Below are 14,258 nucleotides of genomic sequence, written 5' to 3'. Positions count from 1 at the left end.
TCATATTTGTGCAGGTTTATGAACTGCTACAATATTGAGAAAGTGGTTAACATACAGGGTTTGATGGTCTGAAGAGAGCATCACTTGCATTTGAACAGGAATCGAGATGCTTGAGGAAAGAACTGAAATGGATTGTAGAGCTGTAAAGTTTCATAGCATAATTATCTGTGTGTTTGTAATATAAAATTCACAGTTTAAACATTAGTTATCTGATAAAAATGCACAGGACTTCTGTGACACTTCTTAATGAAAATTAATGACTTGCAGAGTTGCCTCACTGCATTGGTTTGGTTGGTTTCTTACTATATGATAACTTACTTTAATATTAGTCACTTGTTCTCCACTGAGGTCGGAGTTTATTGCCTTGAAAATGGCTTCATGATTTAATGATAGGCAATAAAATCTTACGTGTCTAATTTGTAGCTTAGGTGAGTAATGAAGCTGTCCAGACTGCTGCTAGAAGGATTACAAGATGGTGAAACCCTCAGGAGACAGTGACGCACGCTCCTGATAGCGCTCATTCTGTTTGCCTTTTTTAAAGGAAGAGTTGATTCAGAAGAGAAAATTCTATAGATATTTACTTATGTTGTTTCAAATCTGTATGATCGACTTTCTTCAAAGGAAATGGTGTGAGTAATGTTTACATTGTTCCTTTGTTAAAAAATGTAGTGAACAAAAGGCACACTGTAATGTAGTTATACAGTTAGAAATTAAATGAGCAAGTACTTTTATGGTGTTCTTCTGTTCCACTGAAGAAAGAACATCACACCGACTGTAATTTTTAGTCAGGGAACATTTGACAGTCATCAATCTTTCCCTTTCTTACTCTTTTTGAATAATACAAACAGACTTCTTGTGCTTTAATTTTACTGCATTACAAATGTAGAACCATGACAGCATATCATGTCACATTTTGATAGATTTCTGTCCTGTTTTTTTTCAGATTCCAGTAATCGGTATTGTGATAAGTAAAAAAAAAATATATAGACAAATGAGAGACATACAGGACAGAAAGAAGCAAAATATGATTAGTTAACCCCGAAGCTGAGGCATTTATGATGCTCTGATAATTGCCTAGTGTGTACGATTGATCAGACAGTAACGAACAGCCTTTTTCTCAGTAACAAGTTTGATCAAGATTTTGGAAAATATGCAAAGGAAAATATAATTGCCGCTTTCCAGTGCAGAAATCACCTCCACAAGATGTTGTGGGAGGTCGCATGGTGTTTCTGTGCCATTCTGCAGCTAGTGTATTCTACGCTGTTGCTGTGCATGGCTAGGTTTTTTCTTATTGGTGAAAAGAACCAAATTATATACCAAAGTAATCATTCAAAAGCCAGAAATTCAGTTTCTAAGAGCAAATTATCTGTGATCCACATAATTTTTTTTTTATCTCTCTACTCTTACTGTATATCAGAAATTGAATCATTTGTGTCTATTTTAGTTTCTTGTAGGGAATTTTAGGAGGAAAATCAATGTATCATTCAAAATTGCCTGGGTGGTTAATAATAAATTTTTCTGTGGTGTGACAAACTCAGAACACATTAAATATTGCTTTACACGGACTTTAAGCTATTTAATTTGCTCTAGGATGGTGCATGACCTTTTTTTTTTAGCATAGTACAGTTAAATTGGTTTCTCTGCATTCTGTCATTATCATTATGTTTCGATGTAATATTAATGATGAATAATGTATTATGCTTGCCATAATTAAAAACTGCTAATTTATGCCTGTTGACTAGTGAGTCAGATTATAGGATGAATCATCTTTTCTGATGATGTGACCTGGAAAGGTTGCATTTTTCTTTCTGCTTGACATACATAAGTTGCTTTCCTTCCTTATCTGAATCTATATGCAAAGGGACCGAAAGCCTGAAAAAGTCTCAACGGTGGCAATGTTCCAGTAAATTAGCTCCAGGGAAACTCAGAAGGGAACAGGCAAAGCAGGCATCATTAGCAGAAAGCGTGTTTAGTAAGCTCCCATCCCCATAGATGATGCCCATGTGCAAAAATTCCCTCTTGCGCAATTGGACCTGTTGATGTCTAATTATCAAGCATAGTGTATGATCTATTCCTTGCCTTCTGCGAACTTCAAGAGCAAATTGAACATCAGCTGCAGGAACATACGTCATTAATGATGGTCAATTCAGATGTTTGCTCAGTGCTGTGATACAGCAAATTGTCCTGTTACACTAATGTGCCAGAACTGGAGAGACATGTACATGAATGCTAGAAGGATTTATCCAGTAATTGCTTCCACTCATACCAATATATGTGAGGAATAAAAGCATTCAAAGCTTATTATTAGATTTTTTTATGCTTCATTTTTCATTAGTATTGTCACCTGTTTTCTACAAATGTCATAAGCTGGAAGCATGGCATATTCTCAAGACATTTCATCTGGCAACGTTGCCTGAGACAAATACCCATTGTTCCCTTTTGTTTTGCTGGGGAGCACTGGTCTCTACTGAGAAGAGCCAGACATGCTCCTTTAGGAGCCTGTGAGATCTGTGTTTTTCTCTCACTGACGGAAAGTGATCAAGGCAACAAATCCCAGGAGGGGTAACGTCTAGTGACGGTCTCATCCTCGACAGGATCTCTCGCTGCTGAGGAAACATGTTTAAAACATTTGCTCTTATTAACAGTGTGACTGAAAAAACTCTATGTCGTCTGATGCCCAGTATTTGTGCCAATAACGCCTGTGCCAGCAGTTTACATGCATATCAACAATAGCAGAGGACACCATGAACACTAACCTCCTTTTTTTTTTTTTTTGCATTCTTATCTTAATCTCAAGAGCAAGAATCAATATGAGAAAGAAAGAAAGAAAGAAAGAAAGAAAGAAAGAAAGAAAGAAAGAAGAAAAAAACCCGCCTACCTTTAAGTATGAAACTTTGGCATCTCAAGTTCATTGCACTGATTTAATTAATGAATTACAAAAAAAATTGTAAACAAATTTAGAGTAATGTAAGACATTTTATTGCTTGTATGACAAATTTTTGTAAAAAATTTGTAAGTGTTATGCAAAACAACTAATGGGCAATTGTTCGCCAGGGACAGTGTTAAATGTACATTAAATATTTATTGTACAAAATATTATACAAAATAACTAATACATGTTCAATATTATACAAAAATACAGAATATGTTGAATATAAATGAACAAATCTGAAGTGAGTATTCTCCATTTAATAAATTTGATTTAGTGCTTCAGTTGACCAAATTAATGTAAGGACATGTTGCATACAGATACATCAGATTATTGTGTGTGAGTGTATGTTTTGAGTTTTCGATTGCAGAGATGGTCTTTTTGAACTCTGATTTATTCATCTGAACAATATTTTAATGCTTTTTCTCATAGATTTTTATATCTATGCATTGTAGTAAAAACTGTGTACATACTGTACTGTGAACATCAGCAAACCGTTTAGAGCACTGTTTTTATGTTGAGTGATGGAACATGTTGCTCCTTTCACTTTGTGCTGGTTAGGACACTGAGAGATGGTTATCATAGACCACGAGCAGTTCTTGTATTTAGAACAATGTCATTAAAGTACTGCTGTGAGGAAATATCCATGGGCACAGTCAAAGACCTGCATATGTTAAGTCATCTGATGGAAGGGGAAAAAGTGCATCAGCAGCACTGGGACAGTAAGGATGATGAACAAATATGCCCACTATATCCATTGCCGCTCAATCACTACTGTGCTTTTAAAGCAGCTCTGACAGTTAAAGGTCTAACTTGCCTCAGGTTCAACCAAGGAATTATTATTATTTTTTTAATAAATTTTTTTTTTATGTTTTGCTTGCATTACGCTCTCACTCTTGGGTACTTTTAGATAAATCGCATATTTCTATAATCCCACAATATTTCATCCCTCATGCAATGCAGCCTTGATTTCTTGGTGACCTGGTCCAAATGCATTGCCAAAAGAACAGGATTTAGCGTTTGACTGGGTTGACAAATTAATTCAAGGATTCGTGTTCAACAGTTTGTGGATCAGATAGTAAAATGCTTGTTAGATTCTGTTAAATTACATTTCATTCACCACATGAAACACTGAGCTGTAGTTTTAAAGAACTGGTCCAAATAGAGACTTTTAACATGAGTGGTACAAATTGAAAATTAATGTAGAACCAAACCCAAAGACTGTAAAGCAGGCATATGCCAGCACTGATGCCACTGTGTCATTCTGATAAAACATCTCTAAGTCACTATTTGAAGAGGTGCTGTTTCATATGTGTGTGGGATTTGGCAGGTTCAGTACTCTTGCCCTGTTAGTCATACTTGTGGGGGCACTTGTACTTTATTTGCCTTTACGAAAATGAACAAAACTACTCAAAGATCTTTTTCACCTAGCTGCAAGGTGATTTTGTAAACATGGTCAACAAACATATTTTTTTAATTCTCAGAGATGCCTGGGTCAGCATTGTTATTATTTGTAAAAAAAACATTCATAGTCACGTACTGGAATTTATTTAATTTATTTGCAGGGAAGGTCAGGCCAGATATACGTGGTCAAGCAGGGTCCCTTTTTGATATAAGTTTTGATATAAGCTGTGGGAGTTTAGATAAAAACATATATAAAAAAAAAAAAAATGTATACCTTATGTAACATATAATGGGGTTATGAGTTATTTAAGGGTTAAAATGCAGTCAGATGGTCATTATCATAAAATTTATGAAGTGATTGAAGGGGTTTCTTTATGATAATGAGCAGCTGACTGTACATTATCCCTTTTATTACATGGCTACTAAATAAATAAATAAAAGTTTAAATGATTTTATTATAGGAGTAAAAAGAGAGCTCAGATGTAGAGTGGAACACAAAACTAGCCCTATGAAATAGTTTAATAGTCATGAAATAAAGTTCAGTCATGAAATATTCAACCAATATGCCCAGACTGACCATTCAAAATGAAGTATTCCAGAGTTAATAATAAATTAATTTTAGTCTTCCATTTATGTAAAGATATTGCATGTTGCATGGTTGCATGTTGCAAGAAGTCTTTAAACAAAGTAGCAGTGATTTTTAATTTTTGTAATTATTGATGCAAAGGTACAGTACACCAATAACAACACATCTTAATCTTCCAGCATGAGGAATTTACAGTATAATCAAAAAGAAGTATAATAATGAATCCTGACAAAACTGTCAGAGGATCTTCCCTGGGGTACAATGATGTTTTACATTACAAGAAACAGATCAATACTAGGCCTGGCATTGAGAGCAGAGAAGAAAACCTCAGTACTGCATTACCTCTTAAACAGACAGTCTCTGCAGACACTAAAACCAGGCCAAATGTCATCTTTCCAAAGTGCTGTTACCAAACTCCTTGAGTCATAAAGGTGTCACACATGATTCAAACAATGACAGAGCACTATGGTCAAATTTGATGCACTTTGCCCATCTTTTAAAGATTCACAGCAATGTGGTGTTGCTTTAATCAGGGAAGTGGCCCTTGCTTTGGTGACTCATAGATTTGGGTTCTGTGATCATCTTGTATTGGGAATGATTGGGCTGTGTCAGACTTTCTGTGGGGAATTTAGTCAAGAAACATTGAGGCATAAAGGGGCCCAACTCCCAGAGGACCCAGACATCACAGAAGAGTGGCAAGTCTCGGGCTGAACAAAAGTAGGTCGTTAAAGTGTGGAGCATTCTGTTAATTGAACACTGCTCTTTTGTTTTTGTTCTAGGAAAACAATTATGTTAAACACAGCATTATCATAACGACCAGGAACCTGTTATTTAAGCAGGTTATTAATCTTGAAATGGTTGTAATGCCTTAGATGATGCATTTTTATTATGTGCATTTTTTTCCTTATAATGTTACTTTTTTTGTAAAGAGGCCAAATATGTTGCTTCAACGCCTACATTTATCATCAATATAAAGTTTATGCTAAATTATTAATAGGTGGCTAGATTGGAATACATTTTTGGTGCATCCCATTTACTCTAAATAGTTTATTATAAGTTTATTAATCGATGGTTCCATGAAGAACCTTTAACATCCATGGAACTTTTCCATTTCACAAAAGTTTTTTTAGTGGGAAATGGTTGTTCAGAAAACTGTAAAATGTCCTTCACACTAAGAAAAACTGCCCACTGAATGTTTCCACTATGGAATTTGTTTTCAAGACTGTGCCATGCTGCAAAAAGACTTAATCTTCCTTCTAGAATATTTCTACGCTCTCCAATTTTCTCCAAATAGCCTTCTTAATCGAATATATCAGTCGTTCAGCCAAATATCTATTGACTGCAACCGAATGAAACTTAATATGCCGCGTGTGAAACACTTTTGAATAATGACTCAAACAAACAGGTCTATTCAAGCCGTTCAAATGAACCGATTCCATTTACGAATCGTTTGTAAATCCATTTGAGAGTAAAACTGTAAGTTTTTATTTTTTATTTTTCTTTCTTTCTTTCTTTTTATTATTGAGAAGATTTGAACGTGGGAAAATGTATCTGGCATTCGACTTTTTGAGCGATGATTCAAACGAACCTCAACACCGACACGAGCCATTCGAATGAACCGATTCGCTAAAATGCATCGGATTTCCCAACGCTACTCTATGCCGAAATGCCGAAAACGTCAGTGATATGCTAGAGCCCAAACCACGTGTTTTACGTAATGGAAAGGCAATCTTTCAATTCAACCCCTCCTCCTTCTTGTCTGTATCACACACCGATACAAGGCAAAGAGGAATACGTGCGAGATGTTTCGGGAGGCAACGGGATCAGTAATGCACCGGTGAAACATCAAGCCGCACTCCAACCGCATCCTCAGCATCAGTGCAGTGCTTTCACACTGATGAAAGCTCATGGATATTACTGACCAGCAGCAGCAGCAACAGCAGCAGCAGCAGCAGGTTTTAGGAAGACTTCCCTGAGCAACACTGAGCTGATGCTGGAAATGTGCGCTTTGCTCGGAGGTATCGCTGTTTTTAAATGGGATGCATCCCTTCCAGGCTTCTGATGCCGTGCACATCCATCCAGCCTTCATTTGAGTGATGAACTAAAAGGGAAAGCCAAGAATCCGCCGTGTCTTTCACGTTAGTTTAGAACAGGCTGCACGTTCCCCCTCTGCAGCACATGCAATTTATAGAGTATCTATTTTTATTACCGACCACCCTTTATTACTAAGAAGAATACCTTTGTTTTGCCAGGTCTTAAGAGAATATTTTACCTCTTGCATGAAGACGCTTGGATAGTATTACATATTTTTGTATGATACTACTGGAAAACTGAGCATCCCATTGTGTTCTTCTTATTATGCAACCGCAGGGATCTTTTCTTTATCAGGGTGTCTAAGCTGTTGGATCGCTCCTCGCCCAAATCAATGTGGTTTCTTTGGAACATTTTCAGCAAAGGAACGCATATGCTGCAGTGTCTTTGTGGCAAGAGTCTTAAGAAACACAAGAACCCAAGTGGTAAGTGCCATTGCGTCTTCTTCCCCTCTGTGTGTGCTGATCTGCAGTCAAATTTGTGCAGCAAGTCAGTGAATGCAAGCAAGCTGAGGGTAACTTGAGCTCTGGTGGTGAGACCAATGACCAATATTACAGCCGAAGGCTTCAACATGCAACTTTTTTTCAACTAAATCCCACAGGTATGAAGTGTTAAGACAGCCTCACTCGGGCCGTATGTGTGTGAAAAAGGCTTTCGGGTTCATTTCAGAGATGCTGCAGCATCCTTCTCAGTCCTGCATCACTTAAAGTGATGCTACTCTCTGGTTTTCCTGTGCAGCAATTATTCTTATGTGATTGTGTGCAGTGCAAAGACCTCATGTCAGTTGTCTCTTTCTGTTCACTTGTTCATGAGGAGATTATCAGCTTGCAGTATTCCAGTCAAAACATGTACAACCCCCCTGTTGTTTCACAGCAAGATGGATACAGTCTATTTGACACACATTCCCCAAAAACAAATCACAACAAGGCAGTCTGCAGGGCACACTTGCGCAGTTTTATTTTAACAAAGCTGTTGACAAATATGGACACAAAGGAATACTATGCAGAGCGTGAGGGGACGGGCGGGAGTCCTAAGTTGATGTTGACACCTTCTTTCCTAGACGTTGACACTGCAGCGTAGTAGATCATAGCAGTTTTCCCATGCTGACATGACACATTTTTCCAATGTAGTTTAATGGACGGTCTATCATCCTTGACACTGTAATTGGGTTTATTATAGTACCATACCACATCATTGTGTATATATTCCAAAAGCATTGATGTGCAGTGATTATTGATATTGCTCTACCAACTTTTGAGAACAATTCTTTTGGCTTTTTGATAGAAAGGACCTAAACCAATGTTTGAAATATCACACGTTTATTGATTAGATGAAATCTTATAGACATTTTAATGGTTACAAAGAGGAAATTTATCAGGTAAATCTATATTCAAATGGAAGCTGTTAGTGTAAAATGCAATTTAGGACAAAAGTTTAATCAAAGCCAGCAGTGACTGTCTATCTCTAGCAGTAATGTCCGGGGAGACGTGTTCGTAGTGAGATGAATCCATCATTTTCTTTACTCTGTCAGTGATTAGAAGTAGCAAAGCGTGAGGTTTTTGATTAGTTTACCATGGCTATTAGGGTCTTAGCTGCATAACATTAATGAAGAGAGCAGAGTGCTGCTGGGGCCTGCTGGTTATAGTCTACAGAACACAGACTGTATTTTTAGAAATGCAGCAGGGGCCGCATGAACTGTAATCACTCTAGTTTAGTTCTGTTGTGTTCAGTAGAATTCATCTCCATATTTATCTCAGTCATATCAGTTAACGACTTCTTATATGTAACTTTCCCTTGATGCTGGTTCTTTTTTTAGGAAGAAGTCACAGGCAACGTTTTTCCAGAGTTTTAAAAGAGGGGTTTCAATGGCTGCCTTCTGTTCCAGCAGATGGCACTTTCTGATAGCCTTGTGTTGGCTAATGTTTTCCTGGCAGGGACAAAGTCTTGCACTTGGCAATGTGGATTGGAATAAAGGTTTGTTTTTGCTGATGTTGTAAACTGAGGTAGACAGGTTGGTTCTCAACCTGCTGGAATCTGCATGGTGTTACAGAGCTCCTCTCTCGGGATGCAAGCGAAGGGGTGCATACAATCTTTCATTCATGAATGCTTGTAATGGATGTAGCTTAGTTTTAGGTTCTTTTGAGAGTGTATAAGACTCATAGGATTCATTTTTCACATAGACAATCTGTTCTCAGATGGCATTTAATTATAGAATAGTTTGTCATAACACTGTTAGATCATTCCTCTGTGCAGAACTGGCAGACTGGATCCTGTTGTGACTTCTGGTGGCAAAATAATATTAAATGAGAAAGCTCTCTCTCTCTCTCTCTCTCTCTCTCACACACACACACACACACACACACACACACACGTTTACTTAGCTGTCTAAATGGGGACATTACATTGACTTCTATTGTTTTAGATAGTCATACACTTGTTAACCTTAACCCACCCCACCCTTCCCCAACCCCTCACAGAAAACTTTCTGCATTTTAAAAATTTCAAAAAATCTTTGTTTACTTTATTTTTATACCAGTTTTACAAATGAGGACATCCCCAAATTGAGGTTTTTGAGGATTTTGTCAGGTTTTGATTACTTTTGGGTACAAATTAGTCTCCAAAATATGCTTAAGTATGTACACACACACACACACACAATGTAAAATATATATATATATATATTTTACTGCATGTTTCTGCATCGCAACTTACAGGGTCAGAGAAAAATACACTCATTCAGTTCAGACTGTACTAACTACTGCAACTGTTAAAGGCATAGTTCACCCAAAAATGAAAAATATTTTATTCACCCTCATGTCAGTCCAAATCTGTATGACTTTTTATCTTCTGTGGAACATAAAAGATGGTATTTTGATGAATGCTTCAACTATTATGTCCATATTTTAAAACCCAATTGCCTTTCACTATGGACACGAAACCACATTTTGCAGAATATCTTCTTTTGTGTTCTACAGAAAAAAGTGAGTCATAGAGGTTTGAAACAACATCAGGGTAAGAAAATTATGACAGAATGATCATTTTAGGGTGAACTATTCCTTTAAGCGTAGACCAGTATACCATAGATTTGAACCGTGATTTGAATTAGCAGTGTTGAGATTTATCTGTGGACATGTCTGTTGCTGGTTCATGATACACAAATCAGAAGCAAGACTGTCTGAGTTGTCTTTAGATTATTTAAGAACAACTTGCAGCAAAATTGCACCAAAGCTCTTTTTTTGTGTGGAAATAATGTGACATCCAGTTGCTGAATTAAACAGCATGATGCATTAGTTCATTTATCTGGCTTTTCCTCTAGTTTATAACTCTGTTTATTGTGGGATGGATGCATTATGCCTCATTATGCGGACTCTAGCTGACTATCAGTAGAATTGCTGTAAGCCATCCTTAGTTTTTTTTTTTTTCTTCTTTTTTTTCTGTTGATCAAAGCTTGCTCAAACCCTGCTTAAAAGTCCAAATTGCCTGCTAACTACTCATCCACTATAGTCAAAACAGCGCCAGTAATAACTGTTCAAAATTCAAAACTGTGGCTCATAGGGGAAACACAAGAATTTGAAACATTATAAACATCATATTTGTCACATACTATGAACAAATAGTTTGCTTTAAGGAAAACAGTTCTTATGTGCAGAATTCAGTTTTATGATGGGGTATTGTGAGTGGTTGCTTGAGCATGGCTATGCAGTTGCTAAGTAAGTTGCTCTGAGTGATTTTTAGTGTGTTGCTATGTGGTTACTACACTGTAAAAAAAACCAACAACAACAACAAAATTTTTTGTAGTTTTTAAAATATAATTTTGTCAGCTGTGGTTGCCAGAATCATTTTGTAAAAAAGACAAAATGCTGTTAACACATTCATGGCCATTTTACAGTATAAAACTGTAATTTACAAATAAGAACATTTAAATGTAAACCAATAAATGTAGGATTGACTCTTAGTGGATGAACTAGATATTGCAGTCCAAATTCAAAATATTGGAGAGGGTTTTTTTCACCTGGTCCCTCCTCCTCAGAGTTGACTCACACGCAGGTTGCCAGATTGATGCTCCGACCCCTTTAGTTTGCCAGCTTTCATGACTGAAATGAAATACGCTGTGTTTCCGCCAACTGGCAACCCAGAGTGACGAAATACAATTGGGTAAACTGGCAGTGGGCAGGTTTCATAAACCAAATCATAGACCGACATTCCGGCCCGGAACACACATTTTCAAAGGAGAATAACTGAGTTTAGCACTGTTTTTCAGATAGCTAACTTACCATGTATCTTAAATATCTGCAAACATATTATGGAATTTGTATGCTTTAGTAGAGTCAAAAACTTACATACAGCATATTTAAACAAAATACTTTAAAATGTGGAGTGCCACGCAGGGAATTCTGGGTATATCATTTTACTGTTTTTGATTGTAAATTATACATTGATTTGTTCTCGTTTACTCCTAAAAACTGTACAATTAAAAGTATTTAACTGTAAAATTACATTAAATGTCTGGTTAGATCTTTTACAGTTTTTCCCGTTATATAGTACGGGAACTTACTGTTATCCTATTAACAGGTTAAGGTTAAAAATTTTTTTTGTTGTGTACTATACAGTAGAATAGAGGGTGGTTGATAAGGTATCGCTACATTGTACAATATTCTCAATGCCCATGTTTCTATAATTGTTTGTTCCATAGATATGACTTGGGCCCGTCCTTTGATCCAAGTGTGATGGCAAAGCTGAATTTTCAGCAGTCAAGATCCTTTAGAAATCATTCTGATATGCTGATTTGGAGTTCAAGAAACATTACTTATGATCAGTTGTAGTAGTTTAATAGTTAACAGTTGTAGTTTTGTGGAAACCATGATACTTTTTTCAGTACTCTTTGAGTAATGTAATGTTTAAAAAGACATAATTTATTTGAAACCCCAAAATTTTACAGTAGTGTAATATTTGAAGTATCTAATAAATTCTTAAAACCATTTAATAATTAAGTGTGAAGTTTTCAGGTGAAAGTAATTTACAACGTGAGGTGAAAGTACTGCACAATGTGACACAGTCACAGCCAATCTGAACATATTTTATGTGTAATAAATTGTATAGTTATGGAACAGGCTTTTGGACCAATACGATTTTACTGTGAGTTAGGCTATATAGCTCCAAGCTGCAGAGTTTGAAACCAGGCAACCGTACTTTTGCTTATTACCTTCATGGCTAATTTGGACTCAGATTTAAATGCAAGAAATCACTTTTAGGTTTATTGCGTTGTGCCTGTTTGGACACAACATAGTATAAATATAATTACCATGTCTTCTGCTGTAATCGATATTCTTTCACTTTCATGGCCAAATTGACCGTCATCCATGTAACAATCATTTTCATACAGTAATGTCCAGTGCAGGTAAAGGTGCCCTTGAAAATCTAGATGTTCTGCAGTACTGCCATAAATGCACTTTGAAAATTACAGTCCTGTTTAAAAAGCTTCTACTGCCTTAGAAGGCCCCTCTTTGTCTGTTCACATAGGATACCATGTTACCACTCCCTGTTATGCTCCTAAATGTTCACAAAATAAATATTTCAATGCAATGTGCTGCATGAATTGAATCTCTGAAGTGAAGTTCAAATCGATCTATAAATCTGGTGAAATGGTAACTTTAAGAGTCTTCGAGAACTCATGAATGTGTTCACAAGCACCTGCACAATGTGCACATGCTATGATGCTTTGGTATTTTAATAAAATATGGTAAAAAATTGAATCAATATGATACAAAATGTACATATCTCATACATATCCAATCATAAGATTGTATTTTTTGGAGGTCTTTTGTGTATAGGTGTATTAGTTTTTTTACTTCCTAATTGTTTCATTTGTTTCCCTCTCAACAGACCAACTTTGTTACTACCTCTTTTGTCTGTTGTGTTAATCAGGGACTCTTGACTAAGTCAAAGGGGACATCACTGACAAGAGACTAGAGGGTTTTTAGTTGAATGGATGCTGTCAATCTGCCTGTTCAGGGCATTTATACTGAGAATGATTCACAGCAACAAAGTGACCAGAAGTAATTAATTTCAATGACAGTTGGTGATTTGAGACAGCATATGTGACCACTGGTGATTCGCCAAATTTTAGCAGAGTTCAACTATGCAAATGCACAACAATGCAATGTGTCAACTAGTGATGTAACTGGACAATATGCAACAGTTAGATACAGTCGTGGTGGAATACTTATTAGCAACAAACAGAACAGCAGCTCGCTATGCAAATACTCTATAACTACATTTTCAGTAGTGTGACAGTAGCTTTGATTTCAAAACAGTTTGTCTTTTGTGTATAGGATTTGTTTTTTTCTTACTAGCATGACAAAATGCTCTATTGCGTTATTTGTTAAACTGTTGTGCACAAGTGAGTTTAGGAAATAATAAGAAACAATCTTGAATGTTCTCTTTCAAGTGTTGTTGTTAACTCTGATTCATTTTAGTGAATTGTTTTTTTAATTTTAAAGATGCTGTATGTAGGATTGACACTGAGTGGTTGAACTAGGTATTGCAGTCCAAATTCAAAATATTGGAGAGGGTTTTTTTCACCCGGCACGTCCTCCTCAGACTTGACACACACGCAGGTTGCCAGATTGATGACACTAACAGGAATGAGCGCACTTGACAATGAATGAAATGAAATTCGCTGTGTTTTCCACCAACTGGCAACCCAGGGTGCCGAAATATAATTGCGTAAACTGGCAGTGGGCAGGTTTCACAAACCAAAACAAGTTCCGACATTCCGGAACGCACATTGTCAAAGGAGAATAACTGACTGTAGCATTGTTTTTCAGATAAACAAGTATGTTAACTTGGCATGTTTCTTAAATAACTGCAAACATATTATGGTATTTTATGCTTTAGTAGAGTAAAAAGCTTACATACAGCACCTTTAACTCAATGATAAAAAACAACAACAACAACAACAACAAAAAACATACTTTCTGAGTCACCAGTTTTTAGTAGAAAAATAAAGGAAACTTGAACAATTAATGGTAGAAAATGCTTTATATAATGAGTAGCTTGGCAAGCTCAAGTTTTAAAGTCATTTCCTCTAAAGTTATATAAAGTGGAATATGATGTCAGATAGACAGATTTGTAGCCATTTAGTTCAGTTAATAAGTCTAAAAGAGTTTAAGTATCATACAGAGGTTCTGCTGGCACAAACACTGTTTGATTTAGAAGACTTCCTGAATATCAGTGTCTTGATCTTGT

At 36.3% G+C, this 14,258-nt stretch overlaps 1 protein-coding gene across 2 annotated transcripts in view; it reads left to right on the top strand.

Moving 5' to 3' along the window:
• LOC132153018 (fibroblast growth factor 14-like) overlaps positions 1 to 14,258 on the top strand; it is a 142,043-nt gene that overhangs the window by 4,221 nt on the left and 123,564 nt on the right. Inside the window, exon 1 of one of the 2 annotated variants that reach the window (XM_059562122.1) lies at positions 6,698 to 7,435. The exons of the other annotated variant lie outside the window; for it this stretch is intronic. Coding sequence (XP_059418105.1) covers positions 7,345 to 7,435 — 91 coding nt within the window. The 5' untranslated portion in view covers positions 6,698 to 7,344. Of the gene's footprint in view, positions 1 to 6,697; positions 7,436 to 14,258 lie in introns of those variants that run through there. 2 annotated transcript variants of the gene reach the window in all.

This window comes from Carassius carassius, chromosome 11 (genome assembly GCF_963082965.1).
Source record: "Carassius carassius chromosome 11, fCarCar2.1, whole genome shotgun sequence".
Lineage (NCBI taxonomy): Eukaryota > Metazoa > Chordata > Actinopteri > Cypriniformes > Cyprinidae > Carassius > Carassius carassius.
This window is presented reverse-complemented; position numbering and strand designations above follow the sequence as displayed.